The sequence below is a fragment of the Pantherophis guttatus genome, chromosome 2, assembly GCF_059756535.1.
Source record: "Pantherophis guttatus breed Tessera chromosome 2, ASM5975653v1, whole genome shotgun sequence".
In the NCBI taxonomy this organism is placed as follows: Eukaryota; Metazoa; Chordata; class Lepidosauria; order Squamata; family Colubridae; genus Pantherophis; species Pantherophis guttatus.
The window spans coordinates 170,611,975-170,633,537 of NC_142064.1; the positions used below are offsets into that span (position 1 = coordinate 170,611,975).

At 38.4% G+C, this 21,563-nt stretch overlaps 1 protein-coding gene across 1 annotated transcript; it reads left to right on the top strand.

The window, feature by feature from the left end:
* The first annotated feature begins 2,833 nt into the window (after positions 1-2,833).
* Positions 2,834-19,954, top strand: LOC117659912 (bMERB domain-containing protein 1-like). Its single transcript, XM_034407950.2, has 6 exons — positions 2,834-3,156; positions 7,206-7,326; positions 11,854-11,927; positions 13,083-13,197; positions 14,476-14,549; positions 15,889-19,954. The coding sequence occupies exons 1-6, from the start codon at positions 3,078-3,080 to the stop codon at positions 16,005-16,007; spliced, it is 582 nt and encodes a 193-aa protein (XP_034263841.2). The 5' UTR covers positions 2,834-3,077; the 3' UTR covers positions 16,008-19,954.
* Positions 19,955-21,563: the final 1,609 nt, after the last annotated feature.

The following is a 21,563-nucleotide window of genomic DNA, read 5'->3' on the forward strand; positions in this document are numbered from 1 at the left end:
TACTTCACTAGTTCTCCCCCCCTCCTCCCCCACTGTCCTGATAGAGTCAACAATTCAAGGCTGTAACTATTTAAAGTCTCTACTCCAGGAACTAAACTCCTGGTCATGGCAAAACAAATCACCTCAAAATGAAGACTGTTCTATTCCTGGTGTGTGTTTAGCCACCATAAAGATGACTAATATGCACATTTTGCAAACGAGGAAAGTGGATTTGGTGTTTACCTAGCAGCTGCCAAAGAACATGTCTTTATTTGAGGCAGCTTCAACTATTCCATTTAGCCAGAAAACTTTATTGCGGAGAAGAAATGTGAAGGAGTTACTGGTAGTTTCCCTTCCAGCCATGGGCCTGCTGTGACAAGAGACTATTGGACTCTCTTCTTGGCCCAGGGTTGTCTTATGCTGCTATAAGTAAACACAGTCCATATATTTTATTTTATATGACCCAACTTACAGAGACTTTGGGGAGGGGGTTAGATGATGATGATGATGATGATGATGATGATGATGATGATGATGATGATTGATCATTGCAGAGTCAGCCAGATATTCAGACTGGGTTTAGCATTTTTGTCTACCTATCGAGTCCTTACCAAGGACCTGGGTTAGGCAAATCTGGATGTTTGACAGTGTTACTGATATCGTTGCAGGATGGAAGCTGTTCCAAGTAAAGCCGCCTTCTGCAATTGACTGATTGCAAAATTTGTTCAAGTGGTGCTCCAGTTGTTTTGGGATCGCACCTAAGACATCTATTATTAATGGTACTATCCTTGCTTGCCTTTTCCAGAGTCGTTCTATTTCTATTTGTAGGTCTTTGTATTTTGTTATCTTCTCCAGTTCATCATCATCATCATCATCATCATCATCATCATCATCATCATCATCTTATTATTACTATTATTATTAATAATAATAATCTCTTTTATTCATTAAACATGAAACTCAGTCAACTGATCATTTAAAAATGTGTCACAAATACCATTGACTGGTGCTAATGGTTGATACAGATTGCTGCCAGCATCCTATGTTTCAACCAAGTATCTTCTTAAAATATATGATGTTCCAAGTAGCACAGTTTTTTGCAGTTCCTCTGCTGTTATTGCAGGAAGCTGCAATTTCTTGATGTGTTTTGTAAAATTCTTGGACATGGTACCAAGTGCTCCAATGACAATGGGTATCACTGTCACATGTTTCATCCATAATCACATACTGTAGTTTCAATGGCCAGGTTGCGATATTTTGTGATTTTTTTTCTAGTTCTTTTTCTTCAACTCTGGCATCTCCTGGTACAGCAATATCAATAAATTGTACGCTTCGGTTTTTGATGACTGTGATATCTGGCGTGTTGTGTTCTAAATGATGACCTGTCTGTATTCAAATGTCCACAAGATCTTCACCTTCTCATTTTCGACAACTTTTTCCACTTTGTGTTCCCATGACTTTTCGGATACAGGTAAGTCGTGTTTTTTATATAATGCCCAGTGGATTAGTTTAGCAACTCGGTCATGTCTAGCTTTGTAATCAGTTTGCATGATTTTGCAAACACATATTAAATGTGAAACAGTTTCAACTTGCAAAGTCGACAGTTTGATTTGTCTGTGGTTTTTTATATCTTCATTTTTATGGCATTAGTTTGTAGTGCTTGTTTTTGAGCAGTGAGTATTAAACCTTCCATTTCTTTCTTGATGGTTTCCATCTTAAGCCATGCCCATGTCAAGTTGTTATCACATTTTTCTTCAATGTTTTTCAAATACTGTCCAAAGCTTTGGTTTTCCATCTATTTAATCTGTCATCTAGCTGTTTTTCCTTTATTCTGCCTTTGTTTCTGTTGTTTTAATAATGTTCTCCATTTTCACAGCCTGGAGCAATTTTTCTGTACTTTAGTTCACACAGTCATTCACACTTCGCTTTTCTTCTTCTACAGTTTGATGGACTTGCAATAGCCCTCTGCCACCTATTCTTCTTGGCAGGTACAACCTGTCGACATAGTTGTTGTTGTTGTTGTTATTCACAGATAAATATTAAATGATGGAACTTGCAGACTTTGGTGAAAAATAGAAATCTTTACCAGCTTTCAATCAACCTGAATTTCTTTTATTGCACTTGGTCATTGCAAGTTCCAGCAAACTTAGATTTAAATTTTTCTACTTACCAGAAAGTAAAGATAGCGGACACCTGGGAGTTTTGTTCATTTTCCACCAAGATTATGTTAAGAATAAAGAGGGGAAAATTCTCTGTTCTTGTGGGACTTTAGTTCATATCCTTTGTAGCTAAAAGGATTAGTGTGGAATGTCAACAATACATGGAGGGGTCCACCAGAGGCTGAACACAATGAAAACTTGCTGAAAATTGATGTTGGGAAAATGCCATAAAGCTCAAGGCTTACTAGAAGTAAAAGAAAGAAGAACAAAGCTTCTGTCTTCCAAACTGAAGATAAATTTACATTTTGTGTCTGATTATTCTTGTTCTTTGCTCTCTCTAAAAAGGTTGAGGAAGAAATGGACTTAGGTATGTCATAATATTGGGGAAACTCTTGCAGCAATCTGCAACTTAGGGCGGGCTTAGCTTGCTATATGGCTATTATCTGAATTTATTTAGAAACAAAGAAATATTTATGCAGGTGGTTTTATACTGTTTGCATGGAGTTAAATTGAGTGGTTGAGTTGCAGGCAACGAGATGGGACAAAGTCAGTGGAATAAATAAATAGGGGTGTTTTGCTTTTCTGAAAGTCTTTCAAATGATAAAAATAAAAGCTTTTTATTTAACCACCAGAGGGCACCTCTCGGTGTCATAATAGACCTTCATCTAGTTTTCTGCAGCCTCAGATTCTGCTTTATCCCTCGACAGATGTACAAGAGCATCGCGGTATGAACTGATGGTGGGCGGCAGCTGCCAAGCTGGGACCCGACTTGGCTGAGATCCATGCTCTTTTGATTCCTCACTAAATGATTCCTTGATCAAAAGCTGAGCTTAGCTTCGGGGCAATCCCTACTCCTTAGAAGTCCTCCTCCTTAGGGAATTCTGACCATTTAAAAAAGGGGGAATAGGGGGATTTTAAAAACCACAGCAAGGAGCGAAGATGGAAAACGAGAGCAAGGCATCTACCCAGTATGGATCCCTGGAATCAACCAAGTGGACTGCAGCAGATTCAGGCAAAGGTGAGCTTACTTTGCACATCTTGGGCACTGCTGAAATACCAACTCAGTTCTATGACCTTTACCTCTAGCAACAGGGCACAAATCCCTCTGCAGGAGAAATATATATGTTTGTATGAGTATTGTGTGTGTGTGTGTGTGTGTGTGTGTGTGTGTGTGTATGTTTGTATCCATGGGTATTAAACACATGGATATTCATGTGTTAACTATGCATGGTCTCCTATTCCTTGAAAGTTTTATAGTAGTCAAGAGAAGATTGATGGCTCATTCCTCTATCTACTTCCTATTCCCCCCCCCAGCTGCTGGTGATGTTGTGGATTACAGGAGGGGCTTCTTGGTTACTTGTCTATTTCCCTGGCAATTGAGACAGAGAAACTTGGCATTAAGTAGTGATAGGCAGAAAAGAAGACAAGTATGAGCAAGAACATCTGGCTGAGAACCAAAGGTTTGGTTCCTCTTCACCCCCACCCCCCCTTCCAAAGGGATCTGGAACAGATCATTGCAGGATGGAGTTTGTTTATTAAACACTCAAGGGAACAAGCTCTTGGAATAATTGAAGGGCCACAGATTATCCCTGGAAGTTAAAAACACATGATTCAGAGGTTACGAGAAAAATAGCACCTTCATCCTCCACTAGGATGCCTGAAAATAGTCTTTATTTTTCTAAAGGAATTCAATTATTGCTTTCAAATGTGGTTTTGAACTCTAAGTAAGGATTTATTATTTATTTCTTCAGGGAAAAGCTCCCAATTTTTGTGAATGGGAAAGCAATAAGCCAGCTCTGACAAACTAACTTCCCATTGCTTAATGACAGAACAGACCTACTGCATCTATTCCTCTCCTTTTCTCTTGTAATTATGGATTTAAATTATGTAGCAATATTATTAAATCGAGTGAGAAGCATCCATCTATCCATCCACTTTACTAAATTTATGCAATAAAACACAAAAACAGTTTCAAGATAAGAAAATGACGTAAGGACATGCATTTCAGAAATCTGCTAGTTTCACCTAACTACATGTCAAAGAAGACCCTGCCAGTTTGAAAGGTGGCTCTGATCACTTGCTGTAGATAGGGCACTGAGTATGGGTCATCTCATAGTAAATATAGCTCCATATTGACACCCCGCTCTTTATTTTGGCAGCATGCCAAATAAAGGAACCATTTCCTGTTCTTCCATGCAAATTGAGAGGACACTCAAGTATTTCCTGCAATGACTGTGGGGGCACCTACTATTTGGAATGAGCTCCCCCCCGGAGATATGGAGGATCCCGGATCTACGCACCTTCCGCCGCGCTCTCAAGACCTTTTTATTCCATCAGGCTGGCCTGGCCTAATTTTTTCCCTTTTTTCCCTTTTTAAAATGCAAATTTTAATTCGTTCTTAATTTATTGGGTTGTTTTAAATTTGTCTTCGGCCAAATTGTTTAATTCGGTTTTATTCAGTTTTAAATTTTGTATTTATGTGTTTTTATCTTGTGGCTGTTCACCACCCCGAGTCCTTCGGGAGTAGGGCGGTATACAAATCAACTAAACTAAACTAAACTAAACTAAACTAAACTAAACTAAACTAAACTAAACTAAACTAAACTAAACTAAACTAAACTAAACTAAACTAAACTAAACTAAACTAAACTGTGGGAATTTTTGGAACATTACAGCTGCATGTCATCTCTCCATCTTCATGCTGCTTCACTTAAGACAACTAAAAGTCTTGAGTCGGTCCAGATCAAGTGTTAATATGCTTGGAGATGTCTTGGTTTATGTAAAAGTCTGAGTATCTCCTAGGCCAGGGGACTTTTAAGACAACTTTTAAGACTTGTGGACTTCAATTCCCAGAATTCCCCAGCCAGCCTAGTAGAAATTTGTGCCAGGGCTCATATTTGATGGAGGCACCCAAACCAGAGCATTCCCCTGTTAATTAGAATGCTAGGCACCTAGAAGCAATTGCTTTTCCCCAAGGTCATATAAGACAGATATTTGTAGTTTTTCCTGTCTTTTGCTTAGAGGAACTCTTCCCAAACACAACAAAATCGAGTTCAAACCCTGCCCTTTTTGCTTGCCTTGACCTACCAGTACAGACGAAGTTGGGACGTCATTTGGCTCCAACAATGAAATGCCGATCTTATTACTGACCTCTGCTTGTACTGTACATGTCAAACAAGCTTTTGTGTAGTAGAGAAGGATGGCACTACTGACCTTAGGGTTTGCATAAAGGTAACGAAGTTACAAACTTGCTTCTCTCTCCACACAAGTCATATTTGGCAAAGCTGATCCAAGGATTTCAGAACTCAAATCGAGGGAATCTGATTTTGGGGTGGAGGTGGGTCACTTGTAACTCATGCCTACTGTTTCAGTTTGTCCACAAGAGCCTGTTGGATAATTTATTATTTTTTAAAAAATGCATGTGCCACCAACTTTCATCAGAATCATTTCCCAGGAGGAATTAACAAAAATAAATAGCAATACTGACAAGGTGAGTGGGGTGAGGTTGGGAGAACTCAGAAACCTAAGAAGCTGATGATTCTAGGCCAGGCAGTCAGTCCATCATGCACAGTATTACTGGCAATGATTTAAAGACAGCAGTGCTTCTTTGTCCTTTCTGGAGAGGTCAAGAATTGAATCTGGGTTCTTGGGTATGCCAAGCATATACTTTCCTGCTGAGCTATAGCCATTCATGAAGGAACACAAAGGGCACGTTAGCATTTAAAAACCAATGATAAAAACTTCAGAGAGAGAACATCCTTATTATCAAGGCATCCTCTTCACTGATAGGTGTGTTATAATTGTTGCTCCCTGTTGGGTTTTATTTAAAGAGAGAGGGGCTTCTTCTTTGACCCAATAAAAAGGCTTGTTTCTACTCACCCTTAGGAAAAAAAAAAGACCTATTCAGGCATTTCATTTTCTAATAATACATTTCATTTCAATGATTCCCCAGGGAAATAATGTGAATAAGTGTGAAGGCAAGCACATTCGCTGTAAATTTAGAATTGAGATTCTAAGATTATGTTAAATTCTTGAAAATGTGTTGAAGGGAGGAAGGGAGGGACAGAAGAAGGGAGGGAGGAGCCACTCTATGGTTGACATCCCTTCAACTTCTGGATTGGAGGAAATGCTAGAAATTCTCCCAGAGTTTCAGTGTTGTTCCATGTCTTTAGCCCTTATTTGCCATTTGAGCATTTTGCTTTAGGTCCAATTGAAATCCTGGTAGGAGATTGAATACTTTAATTCAGAATCCAAAAACTGAAGTCCAAAACATTGAGGTAGGGAGATATCAACATAGACCAAGTATTTCAACCTAGGAGCAACCATCCTTTTCTCACTAATGATCTTTACAGAAAAAGCAACAGAAAAAGCTGCTGGCATAGCAATGACCTCCTGGCTCTCTTCATTTTCTTTATTTTGGAACTGGTGGGCATTTAGCAATGCAGCAAACAGCAAGATAAAACAGGATAAATCAAGGCCTAGGAATGAGACAAGGCCAGACCTGGGGATAGGGAACAAATGGAATTTGCTACACCATTCTAGCATGATGGAGGTAAGGAATATTGTATTCAGGATCCAATAGTCCCATGGGAAACCCTCTCACCACCTTCTAAATAGTAGTAGGAATCCCTGTGGTCTCCTTTTCAGCAGGAGTGGGCAATGTTTTTTAAAAGTCCTTCGTGATGGAAAGGACAGGGATAAGCTAGGAAACTATGGAGGATAATGCTGTGGAAACCATGGTTTGGTGATGAAAGAAGATCAGTGTCATGGGGAAAGAGGTAAAATTAGGAATGACAGTTCTTACAATGTTGAAGATTACTATACTAAGGAAGAATTTTTTTGTTTCTTATTATTGTAAATATTCATGTGGCTGACTATCGTAATATACAAGCAACCTGAGTAGCTCACAAAGAAAGACTGATTGGGTTCCATGCAATTATAATTCCTTAAAGTGCTGGTAACACTAATCTTCAGCCTGCTGACTCAAGGGATTGGGTGATGTTAGACCTTCCTTTCTTCTCCTCCATCCTTCTCACTAACTGGTTTTCTTGTCTGTTATTTCTTCAGGGGAAGAAATAGTTTCCATGGCTGACTCTACAGATACCATTGATGACATCGAAGGAGAACTTTTCAAAATTGAGAGAATCAGGGAAGTTCTTGTGCGGAGAGAGTCAGAACTCCGGTATATGTGAGTTGGAAATTGGGAAAACTGGGTCTTCTGTGTGTGTATGTGTGATACAGTATGTAAGGCTTCAGGTCAGAGGTGGGTTTCAGCAGGTTCTAACCAGTTCGGGAGAACCGGTAGCGGAAATTTTGAGTAGTTCAGAGAACTGGTAGTAAAAATTCTGACTGGCCCTGCCCCCATCTGTTCTCTGACTCCCAAGTCGCAGATGATCGGGAGGAAATGGGGATTTTGCAGTAACCTTCTCCTGGAGTGGGGTGAGAATGGAGATTTTACAGTATGCTTCCTCTGGAACGGGGTGGGAATGGAGATTTTACAGTATCCTTCCCCTGCCATGCCCACCAAGCCACACCTACCAAGCCACACCACGCCCACCAAGCCACACCCACAGAACCGGTAGTAAAAAAAATTTGAAACCCACCACTGCTTCAGGTGATGGAGAGGAGTATCATTTTCCAAGTTTGTAAGGTAGCAAGAAACAGGTAGTGTTGAATTCTCTTGCCAGATTTTCCTCCTTCTCCCTTCCTTTTCTTTCATCCTATCAACTCAACAGCTTTTTTCCCTCCATGCAATTTTGAACATGTCTTTACACTCTTCAATCCCCGCACCTGCAACACATTCCTCAGAATAATGGTAGGCTTCATTGCATGAGAAGAATCTCTCAACAGAATCAGACCAACTTCACTTCCTCAAAGCCTACATTGTTCAACCTGCCTCAGAAATTTCAGAGGTTTCTGTGATGACAAGCTGATTTGGAAAGAACTCAGAGAGTAGCAATGTTTTCAAAGGATTTATATAGTATATGGAACAGAATATTAGCTCAGGCAGCTGACCAAGCTGCATACCTCAGAAAAGCATGGATTAGGTTACTATTTTTCTATCCCTTAACCCTCCTGTCTTTCACATATTTGAGAGAGAGGGGGGAGGGGGGAGGGAGGGAGGGAGGGAGATAGGGAGAGAGAGATTTCACTAACATGTCATATCTGTGAAAATATCCCTTTTGTCAGCTGAACATTTTCCTTTAAACTTGTCACTTTGAATATCTTCAAGAGTTCAAACTTGGACAGCATGATTATAAAAACGAGAAACCAGACCAGTATGTTGAGATTAGCCTGATATAGCCTTAAGGCACTGTGAGAGAAGGACTTCATATTTGTGTCATGCCACAACCTTTCTCTTTGCTGTCTCATCAGTAAGAGCTAATTTTCTAAAGCTGAGACTTGGAATGGTTAAGGATACATTTCTGTAACTCCAATTCTTTTACTAGAGCATTATTTCCTTCTGGCTTTCAATCACTCCATACTGGAAGCAATTAAGCTGTGAATTCTGAGGCTAAAGATGACTCTATTCCAAGTTCTGGACTTAGCAAGCAAGGTATGTTGCAGACCACATCAGTTAAAGAATCCCAATTGGCAGGGTCTAGGAAGAGACCCTTTCTGCCATTGCCCCTGCCCTATGAAACATCCTTCCCCCAGAGATTAAATGCCCCCCCCCTTTTCTGGCCTTTCAGAAAAATGAAGACTTGGCTCTACCAACTTACATGGGGCTCAAAGAGGGGCATACAAATCTGAAGGTGGTTAGAGACCTGAAGACTTTTACGGCCTCCTACAGTCTTTTAATTTATTTTTGCTGTGTTTTTACTTGGCTCCCATTTCACTGATCTTGGTATGTACTATGTTTTTATATGATTTTTAAAGCTTTTGTCTGTAAACTGCCCAGAGTCACTCTTAGAGTAAGATGGGTGATATCTAAATTTGATAAGCAGACAGAAAGAGCAAGAGGCAATCATTTTAAAAGGTGATTCTAGCCAGCGTACATTTTTATTTTAAATTATACAGATCAGCTGTGTAAAAATGAATGTTCAGTACAATGATAGACATATCGACCCAGACTTCATAACCTTAGGCTCATCAGAGTTTACTCCTACATGTAATGCAGTGTTACAAAAAGATTTAAAAATTTACAGAGTGTGGCGCATTGGTTAGAGTGCAGTACTGCAGGCTACTTCTGCTGACTGCTGGCTGCCTGCAATTTGGCAGTTCAAATCTCACCAGGCTCAAGGTTGATTCAGCCTTCCATCCTTCCGAGGTGGGTAAAAAGAGGACCCAAATTGTTGGGGGCAATGTGCTGACTCTGTAAACCGCTTAGAGAGGGCTGTAAAGCACTGTAAAGCAGTTTATAAGTCTAAGTGCTATTGCTATAGATTTACTTAATGGGATACCAATTCTAAAACGTTGGCCTTTCTCCTTGGTCAGAACCATGGATAGCTCCTTCAGACTGTGCAGTCTTGCTCAGCCTGGCATCTTTTACATGCATCATTTATTTGTTTTTGTTTTTGCCTTTGGCTTAGCACATACATTCGCCTGCATTTTTTTCTATTAATTTTCATTCATTTTTACTGAACAAAGGTTAAAAAATTATTTCAAAGGAGAGAAAGTTGCAGAAGTTTTGATAAGTGAAATGTAGTTTTCCTACACTTAACTAATGCAGTAATTGTGAAGAAGTATGTGTGAATAGCTTGTATCCCTTTTCCTTTTTTTTTTTTGCTGTCCAGATATAGTCATATCTTAATGTGCATTGTTATTTATTTATATGCCTGCCCACTTGCTATACATAACTCAGAGTGGCTTAATAATCAAATTAAAACATCCAGAAATAACAACAGCAATTAAAAACCAACACATCACAAACTACTTAACTAATATTTACTTAGTTTCAGGCACACTTTCTTTGAGTGTGATTTCTGGCAAGTATGTATAAATACACACAATATACTCTACATATAATATTTATGCATATCGCAGGGTGTGTGTGTATGTGGAGTGGGGTTCTTTCAGTTGGAGTTTTCAACTATAGTTGGAGATAGAGGAATGGGGCACAGGACAAGATATTTATCTGTCTGTCAACCTGTCTATATCTATCTACCTATCTACCTATCTACTTATCTACCTACCTACCTACCTACCTATCTACCTATCATCTACCTATCTACCTACGTACCCACCCACCCACCCACCCACCCACCCACCCACCCATCTATCTATCTATCTATCTATCTATCTATCTATCTATCTATCTATCTATCTATCTATCTATCTATCTATCCAAACAGACAGACAGACAGACAGACAGACAGACAGACATCTTGTCCTGTGCCCCATTCCCCTACCTCCAACTATAGTTGAAAACTCCAACAGAAAGACACCACCCCTACACACACACACACACACACACACACTACTTAGCTAGCTATCATCTTCCATCTACTTTTTTATTTAGATTGATTCTCTTAAATTCAGTGTCATTTTCCTTTGGAAGAAATAAGGCAATTACTGTTTAACAGATTAACAGAGTTGGAAGGGACTTTATAGGTCATCTAGTCCAACCCCCCACTCAAGCAGGAGACCCTACACCATTTCTGACAAATGGCAGTCCAATCTTTTCTTGTAGTACCTAGACGTTGCCTTCCATAATTATGTATGGTTTCTGTGTTCACTTTAGCTTGATAAATATTGCTTTCTCTTTCTATATAAACTTTATTAAAATTCTACACATGAAATAAATATAAATACACAATACAAAAGCATACATAGAAACATAAACCTACAAGTACAAAACTGAACATCTAACTTAAAACAAACGAAAAACCCATACCATCCACTTGTGCCCTTCTTTCCTCACTGAGCCAGTAATCATTTCTTATTCTTTTATATGATTGTATTGTATCACTATTTACATTTTCCATTATTTCCCCTTACTTAATTTATAAAACTCTTGATCATCCAGCTATTTTTTTTCCACAATTGTAATATAATCCATAAGAGACTTCAGTTTTTATTAAAAGTTTGTGTAGTTATCTCTCTCTCTAGAAATGTAAGTTTTGCCTTTCCTTCAAATCCATAACTTTAAACATCCACTCTTCAACATTTGGAACTTCTTTATTTTTCAATTTCTGCACAGATAAAAAAATCTTGCTCTCATGATGATATCCAACAATAATAAGACACTGGGCTTTTTATTCCATTTTCTTTCATCATTTCTAATAAGTTCTGTTTTGGTTTTATCTGTTTGTTTGTTTTTCTTTTACCCAATCATTTATTTATTTATTTATTTATTTTATCATATTTGTATACCGCCCTACTCCTGGAGGACTCAGGGTGGTGAACAGCCAAGATAAAAATACAAATAACATACAAAAGTTAAAAACTATTAAAAATAGATTAAATAATTTGGGCTCAAAAAAACAAATTTAAGACATCCAATTTATGTAAAACATTTAAAACCCAATTTATCCCAATCATGTTTAATTCTTGGAGGTTGCCTGGATAAGTTCCTGCAGTTTTCTTGGCAAGGTTTTTCAGAAGGGTTACCATTGCTTCCTTCCTAGGGCCGAGAACATGGCTGGCCCAAGGTTATCCAGTTGGTTTTGTACCCAAGGTAGAAATCATGATCTCCCTAACCTGATGCCTTAACCACTGCACTAAAGCACCCCTGTCTTATGCTCAGGGCTATGTTTTGTTTCTGTTTGTGCAGGATGGATGATATCCAGCTTTGTAAGGAAATCAGCAGGTTGAAAAAGGAGTTACAGAAGTTGATTTCAGTGCCAGGTAAGGCCAATACTTGGAGTGATTGATTCAATGACTGCTGTAGGATTTATCAGGCACTGTTTTTCCTATAGAACTATGCAGATTCCCAAGACTCAAATTCAGCAGGAATTGTTGAAAAAGGTTCAAGAGGCTGCATGACAGCCTTAATTGAATTGTCTGTGGCCTATGAGCTCCATATTTGAATACCATTCTGTTGAGGGTCAGGTCCATCAATGGATTCTGCTATATTTGGAAAAGCTCACATCTGCCAGCTCTTCCAGTTCTCTGGAATATAAACCATCTGGTCCTGATGATCTGAATTCATCTCAAGTGGATAGGTGTTTTTTAACCAATTTCTTACCTATTTTTAATCTACTTTTCTGTTCTGTCTCACAATATGCTGCTTTTGTTGGGTTGGGCTATTTTTTTTTCCTTTGCATAAAGAAAGACTTAAGTGACTCTGCTTTCACCTCTCCTTTTTGCCATCTTCTCCCATTAGTGGACTGATCATTTCCTTGACTTATCCCCCCCCCCCTTGTTCCTTACATATTGAAAGAAATTTCTTTTTGTTATTTTTGGCATTTGTTACAAGACTTAATTCATTCTGAGCCTTAGCCTGCCTGCCTCCATCCCTGTAGATTCGGTCTATTTGCTGGTACTGTGTTTTAGTTAAATGTTCATGTTCCATTTTTTATACTTGTTCTCCTTGCTCTTCAGCTTGTCAGAGAGCTCTTTGTGCAACCATGCTGGTCTCATCCAGTGTTTTTTCTTTTTCTTTTTCTCTGTAGTATTGTTTTGGTTTGGGTCCTCAGTATTTCATTTCTCAGAGTTTCCCATGTGTCCTAAGCTGTTTTTCCTTTTAGGATTTCCAATATAACAAGTACACATTAAATTAAAAGTTAACAGGTAAGAAGAAAATGTCATAAAGAGGGAAGAAGATCAATATGGATTTCAAAAACCCAGTAAGTCGATATTTTCCTGTCTCGGAAGGCAAGAAGTAAATAAAACTTTCTTGGGAATATTCTACAACTGGGGCGCTGATAATCGATAATCTAAACTAATCTAAACAATAATCTTTCTTGAAATTCCTCCACTCTGAGAATTATCTTCTTCATCTTACCTGCAAAAGTTTTTTACAATAAACATCTCTGTACATGTATTTTCCCCATCCTGCAGAAAATAGAAAATCAAAAGAAGACAAACAGAAGGAGGAGGAGTTAGTACAACAAATTCATAAACTTGTGGAGACTCGGGATTTTCTTGTGGATGATGTAGAGTTTGAAAGGCTCAGGTAAACATGCCAACTTCCTGTAATTTTCTTGATTACATTATGTTGCCCCAATCCTGCAAACATTCCAAGCAAACACATAGTAGTTATTCCTTTTTATTCCTATAATAACACTTCAAAGCTGAAGCCCAGTATTACTACAACTCCCAGAATTCCAAACCAGCATTGTCAATAATTAGCATTTCTGGGAATTGCAGTCCAGCAAAGCTAGTAGATGTCAGGATGCAGAAAAGTGCACTAGAAAGATGTAGATTCGGAAGGGTCAATTGTGATTTTGGGATCCTAATCCATCAGTGGGGAACTGAGTTGGACACGGTTGCTGCCAAAAGGCCAATGTTTTATATGTTTTATACTGTACTTTGCAGGGACTCTGCTAAACCAGTTTGCTTTCTGAACAGTTTGGACACAAAGCCAGAATTTTTTTCACTTCTTTTCTGTATTGTATTACCTTCAGTTTTGCATTAATCATACCATACTGTTAAAAGCACTGTTCGGACTTTGCCAAAGGAAATGTGGCAATAGGAGTTGATTATAGGAAGTTCTCGACTTACGACCATTCTTTTAGTGATTTTTTGAAGTTAAAATGGCACTGAAAAAGCGAGTTATGATCATTTTTCATGCTTATGACCATTGTAGCATCCCCATGTCATGTGATCAAACTTTGGAAGCATGGCCATTGGCATGTTTTATGATGGTCGCAGTGTTCCAGGGTCATGTGATCATTTTTGGTGATCTTCTGACAAGCAGAGTCAACGGGGAAGCCAGATTCTCTTAAGTTACTAACTTAACAACTGCAGTGATTCACTGCAAGAAAAGTTGTAAAATGGGACAAATCGCATTTAATAATTGTCTTGCTTAGCAATGGAAATTTTGGACTTGTTGTGGTCATAAGTTGAGGACTACCTTTACAGAAAAGTAATCAAGGCAGGAATACAGTCTTAGCAAAATCATAAGTTGTCTTCCCAAGAAAGCCAACATCTTAATTGGTTCTTTGAGGTTCTGTGAATTTTGAAATATTTTATAAAAGGACAAGAAACAAATATATATAGCCAGTGATCAGACACTTTTAAATCCCACTGAAGTACCTTCCTTGGTTGTCCTGCCAATCAATGGGAATTTATTTACTACTCTAAATATGAAAATTCAAGAATCAAAGAAAAGTAGCTTCCTCTTTCACAGAGATTTGGAGAGCCATCACTCAGACTTCACTTGCTTTGTAATTGTCCTTTCAGACCTAAGGAATGACTGCTTATTCTTTGATGCAGTGTCTTCTTTTCACAGAGAACGAGAAGAAGATAAGGAAATGGCTGAATTTTTAAAGAACAAGCTTTCCAAAACCTGCCTTCTGAAAACAAGTAGGTACTCATGAATATGGAGTTGTCTCTCCCTTTTTTTATGGACAAGATAAGGTGTCCATGCTTTATTCAAAGAGAGAGAGAAAGAAATCTGCATAGTATTAAGCAAAATCAGTGAGTTTGCATTATTGGCTGTACTTTATTCTGCATATACTTATATTCATAGTATGTTCTGCGCCCCAGGTCAGATCTCGTGGCGTTTCTTTCGTGAGCTTCTGTTTCCCTGCAAATGACAAAACAGAAGCTCACGAAAGAAAAATATCTCACCTCTTGCCACGCTGTGGGTGCTGGGATGCCCCACCTCCCACCGGCCAACTGGTCTTCGGATCTCTGCTATGCATACGTGCATGTCCAGGCATACGCATGTGCACATCACTGCATGCACATGCACACGTCTGTGCATTCACATGTCAGCACATGTCAGTTTGGGCATGCACCCTCAGTTTGGGCACTCAGTGCCTAAAAGGTTTGCCATCACTGGTTTAGGCCATTGAGTTCAACTCTAGTCTCTGTGCAACAATCCAAATTAAAGTGTCCCAGACAGATGGCTATCCAGCTGCTTCTTCCACACCCCCAATGACAGGAAACCCACCATCTTTCTGGATAATTGCTTCTACTGTCTGCTTATGCAGAGATCATCATTTTCTTCTAACTTTCTTCCAGGATTGGCTTTTTATAATGACAATCCCTGCATTCTAAAATGAGAGATAACAGGTCTGGACTTGCTTTTACTCTTCCAGATATTGGAAGAATGCTATTCACATCCCCACAGTCATTTTTTCCAAGGTTAAATATGCCATAATCTTTTTTCATAGGTTTATGTTTCTAGTCCTCTGATCATCCTTACAGGCTTTCTTTGAACCAGCTTCTCTAAATCCTTCTTAAAGTGTGATGCCTGAAACTGGACACAGTACTCAGGATGGAGTTTGAACAATAGAATAATTACTGTTCTTGATTAAAACAAGTTTAATGCTATTGATTGCATTTACATTTTTTGCAACCATATGTCACTGTTGGCCAATGGAATAATGCAATCAACCTCTCTGAGTCATTCAAAAAATGTAATGCCCAAAACAGGAGCAATATTGAAGGTGGGAGACTGACCAGTGCAGCATTTTAATGGAGATAAGATTAGCTGTGATTTTTGCAACTGCTTGATTAAGGGCATTTACACCTCTGTGAATACTTAAGATACTCATCAGTTAGTTCTGACCCAGCACCAGTACTCTCTTTCCTAATGAATTGCTTGGACAACAGAGAGACCCCTTTCCCCTCGATCAATTTGTAGTTCATTCTCCAGAGCTGTATGTCAAGTGCTGTTCTTATGGTTTCTTCATAGCTCCTGTAAAAGAAAAGAAGGTGACATCAAGAGGACAGCAAACCTCTCCACCCTATGTAACAAAGACAAGCCTCATCTTCTTGAAGGAGTGCTGTGGCTTCACCTGCTCAATCATGTAGACTGTAGCTGAGGGGCATGTGGTCCACACCAGACACAAGATCCATTCATGGGTAAGCCCTGCCCACTTCCTGGTTAACCGGATCCATTCAAATCATAGCAGATTCACAAGCCTATTGAGCAGAGATGAGTGATTCCACTGTGGACAAGATATTGACAGAAAGCACACAGGACCCTAAAGGCCTATACAGGCCAGAGTTTGGTGGAGATCAGAAGCAGACAACACAAGGATGCTCATGAAAGAGAGCCAAACTAGGGACACAGACCCAGATATTTAATACCATGTTTTCCCTCTTATAACTATTGTAACAGGGATAGCATCCCAACCTACACAATCCCAAATTAGGATGTAGTTTTCATGTTGGTGATAGATTTATAAGCTCTAGTGACATAGGTACAGAAATGTACTGACACAGATCCACATGCACACTCATCCACATACGAAGTAGAAGGACTGAAAACTTTCTTCCATTTCCTGATATTCTAAAACAGGAAGTACCAGCAGAATGATTCTCAATATCCTGGATTGCTGCTCTTCATCATGTTGCATCCACACTGCCCTGCTTTTATGAAGTTTCCTAGCAACTGTGGGACCCGGAGCTGTCTGTATCATCTCCACAAAGGTTACTTTCATGTGCAGAATGACAGCCGTGCATCAGCATTACTCTTAGGTTATTACATGCAGCGATCTTATCAACAGAGATTGATTCTTTACTCCTACCCTGCTTATGGCAAAGTCAAACGTCTAATCAAGAACTGCTTCCAAACTCATGTTTTTCCTACATAAATGAAAATTGCTGTAAGATACCAAGGTGAATGCCATTGTATATGTTTTCAGTGCAACATTCAGGATCAAATATTTTGCTATGTTGCAAAACAAATTTCATGTTTATATGTGAAGGGATACACAGCTAAGAAAAGGATAGGTACTGATTGTAAGGAAAATAATCCTATGAAACTGTAAGACAAAGGGTATGTATTGAGTAACCCAAGAGTTTGATTGCCTATCCTTACATATTCCTAACAGTAACAGGTCATCCACTGCCTTCTTTAAAACCTCTAGGGAACCTTTCTTCAGCATCACCTGAGCTATTTCTCAATGTTTTAACCAAAGAAGTTATATTTAATCTTAGATCACTTTTCTACAACCCACAATCACAGCTGTTTCTTTGCTCTAGTTAAGCTGCAATTAATCCTCTTTGATATGATTTCACATAGATGAAAACTTTTCTTGTGCTCCTTACTTCAGCTCTTTCTCCTGAGGTGACTCAGAGTGTTCCCGAGTGGCTACTGTAGGTTTTGATGTCTTTGTATTTTTCATAGCTGAGCTATTTTAAATGTCAGGAACTGAGTGAGAGGAAACCTGGAATTGGGAGGAGAGAAATATCTTTTCCCTCAAGTCTTCTGCAGCCACCCAAGGGTCAATCTCTTTGGCAGAAGCCTCAAACAGAAAGTAATTCTTTCCAAACAAGATTTAGTGAGAGATGAAGGAGATAGTACTACAATAATTTCAACAACAGTGTTTCCCTTTCAGAACCAATTTATCCCCTAATACATTAGGGCAGAGATTTTCTTAATGTCTTTCTAACTTCCTTCCAGTAATTGAATTAAAAAAGTGGGTTTCTTCGTTGGCCCTGGAGCAGCTTGCTACTTATAATGAATATAATTTGATCCTATCTGAGGTAGGCCAGGCCATCACTTTAAGTTGAAAAGGTCTATTTCATTTTCAAGTATTCAGATGTCTATGGAGATTCTCAGTCATCCAGGTCATGGTTGTCCCAAAAGTGCTGTTCAAAAGGCAACTGGACTTGATTTTTTTCCTTGAAAACATTTTGCTTCTTATCCGAGAAGCTTCTTCAGTTCAGTATTCACATTTTTATTTGAACTGCTATCTTAGCCAGATAAATATATGGACATCTGCTGTAGCTTCACATCCTACTTGAATTTCCTATTTGCCAATGTCACAGGGTAATCCTGAGAAGTACAGCCGTCACAATCTTGATGATGACTAAGGGATCAATAGATTACATATTCTACTGGGATATAAGTGAGTTTCACACTGCTTTTCAAAAAAGGACAGAAACATTGACATGGATAAAATCTATTGCTTACCTTCTTGAAAGTAGATTCAAGCTCAGAAAACTAGCATAGATAAAGGTTTGGATAAAAAATAGGATTCACACTGCACTTAAAAGGTGAAATGAAAATCACAGCTGCAACACATGAGCAACAGAGTGGACACCTACAGATGATCTGGAAGTGATCAGAATGAGATCATGAGAAAGGGAAGAAACTGTTCTAAATGGCAAGGTAATGCAACATGCAACTCTCTGGATTGATGGGTAACAATTGTGCATACTTTCTTATATTGCGGGTGCTTTTTAAACAGACCCACAAAGAAATCAGCCTCTTGTCAATTCTATATGTTTGCATGGCTGATATACATTCAATTTACTCTGTAATGATGTGGTCAGAAGAGTTGACTTCATTCCTGATATCTGAGGGTTTTATATGAAGCCCTTCACTAAATCCTTTGGAACATCAGAACCTTCTTTCCCTTTTGATAATTTTAAAAAGTCTTGAATTTCTCTGATTGCGGTCTTTTTCAATTTTCACAATTAAAATGATGGGCATGTTTCTGTCCTTCTCTCAGACATGTATTTTGCTTTCTAAAGCATCGACTTTTCTGCACAGACAAAAAGCATTGGGTTAACTATTGATGATAGTTATGGAAGAGGGAGAAAGTGCTGCTGATTTATCCATGACCTAGAAAGTTCCATACATTTTCCATAGAAGTCTTACCTGTATAGTGGGCAAACTGAATCTCTAGCATTGAAGGAATCTCACACCATATGCAATGAGTTTTAGAAAGTATGCTGAAGGAAAACTCTAAAATTTTATTGTGAGACCACACATTTCCAAGGGGCAGTCCTTCATCCTTCCCCACTGATATCTATATAATTTAATTCTATGTACTTGAGGCTGCCTCCAAGATTTTCAATCCATGTCTGTTATTGAGGTCAAACCAGAGTTGTCCAAATTTGGTTTCAGGATTTCATTTCATAAAATTCAACCAACTTAAATGTGCCATCTTCGGCATCTTATATAAATATTGTTGATTTTCTCCAAATTGATGCATGGAATGACATGAGGGAAGATATTCATTGGCAGGAAACCCAGGAATCTCTTAAGTAATGAATTTTCTAATATCAATTAATTTGGAAAGATGGAGTGTGCCGGAAAAAATTAAGAAAAGTTTCCAAACCAGAACTAACAGTAGAATACCTACCCCCACAACCCCTGAGAATCAAGTCAATATTTAATGTTGTCAAGTTCCTTTATAATGATATTTTTCTTTATGTAATTTTAGAAGTAGCTTGCAGGCCAAGATGATTAGCATCCAGGTCTTCATCCTATCTCATCTTCATCTACATCTCTATCCTATTCCATTTCTTCTTGGACTTATTCATATATGAGTTGAATTCTTCACATCACTGTGAAGAATTCACATAATTATATGTCCATCATTATGATGGACACATAATTCATTGAGCTTATGAAAACCTATGACCTTCTCTTTCTTCATCTGTAAAGTGCCTACAACTTAGTCCTTCTGTGAAACCTGAAAAAACAATAAAGTCTCTCTCAAAGCAAGTTTGGATTTGTTGCAGCTACTCCTATCTACAGTTACTGTTTTGTACAATATAGTTGTTGTTTTTTCTGTTTTTTTCTGCCCCATATTATTGCTGTAAAATATTTAAAAGACCAGTATTGCGTGGGCAGGATAACTGTCCCTTGTTCTCCTTCCCATTAATATTGTCTATCTGAGAATAAAATTGATAACTGTGGCAAGAAAAATCTATAGAGATGAATGTTATAAAAGTGACAAGTGAAACAATAAAAAAGTGATTCCCATGCTACTGTCATCACTAATAAACCTTGTGTATTCAACTACAGAATTTTGCAAAATTCTTTTCTGGTCCAAAATGAATAGACACTATGAAATTTTGCAAACATATGAATGTAGGAGGAAGGAACCTATCCTAAAATCTGTAGTGCTATTCTAGTGATTCAAGTTTTTAAATAAATCCTTCAGCAGGTTCTGCAGCTTTCTGAGAGAAATACTGTAATTACAGTATCAGGCCAGTATTGTTTCATGTTTTGCCCTTATGTTATTTTATTTAGTACATTTATGTTACATGTTTCTTGAATCATAGCACTTAAGGTGGTTTCTATGATGTTCCCAGGTGTCTTCTTAACAGGCACTGGGCAAAGTCAGAGCAGTTTAGCCATAGCAAGATGGCTGATTTATTTATCAGGCTTTCAGTCCCCTTACTCCTCTAAATCAGTTTTACAATGTACCTTAGGTGGATCAAGTTTGTTCTGAATCTTTCTAGATTTATGTAGTCATCTGGGTACAGTATTGATGAAAGTATTTGTATAATCACTACCGTATGTGCTTAGAACTTCTCAAAAACCACCAGCCAATCCATTGAATTCTCTGACAAATAGCTGGAGACAAAGAACAGCCAGTTGATAAGATCTTGCATGCTAGTCAGTTAGAACATTTTTATTGCATCTTCCAATGCCTATGCTTAATATATACCCTTTCTTCTACTAAAGGATAATGACGATGATGGTGATGATGACGATGGATAAATTCCTGGTTTTTCTGAGTTTTTTGTTTATCATAAGGCCAAGCCACTGCCACCATCTAAATTTCTGTCTTAGGACTCCTTTCTCATGACAATATGCTCTACATTGGGATGGGAAATGAGATAGACTGAAAACTCCTTACTACAGAAATCAGTCCTTCAAGTACAAGGCAATGCTATTAACTCAGGAATACATCAAAATTGCAATATGAAGTTGCATATAACTAATTTGTACAATCAATTAGAAGCTTATATAGCACCTGTATTTTGATTGTGTTTTATGTTTAGAAAAAAAAAAACCCATGATCCGTGTTCTGGGATTTGTCATAAACTTGTTCATTGCTTTGTGTCATTTTGCTCCAAGGAAGATATTACTTGACCATGGATACCATCTTATGGTATGGTGAATATTCAAATTATCAACAGTCTCTGATGGTTTACACCAGTGGTTGTCATGCAGGGGCCATATACAAATAGTCCTCAACTTACAACAGTCCATTTAGTGACCGTTCAAAGTCACAACAGCACTGAAAAAAAGTGACTTGTGACCATTTTCCACACTTACAACCATTACAGCATGCCCAAGGTCACATGATCAAAATTCAGATGTTTGGCGATTGACTCATCTTTATGGCGGTTTCAGTGTCCTAGGGATCATGGGATCACCTTTTGTGAGCTTTTGACAAGCAAAGTCAACGTAGAAGCCAGATTCACACTCAACAACCATCTTACTAACTTAACAACTGCAGTGATTCACTGTACAAATGTGACAAGAAAGGTCGTAAAATGGGGCAAAACTCATTTAAGTCTCACTTAGCAACAGAAATGTTGGGCTCAATTATGGTCAAAGGTCAAGGACCTGTAGTCTTTGGGGGCCCTGGAATATTTCAAAGGGACATAGGT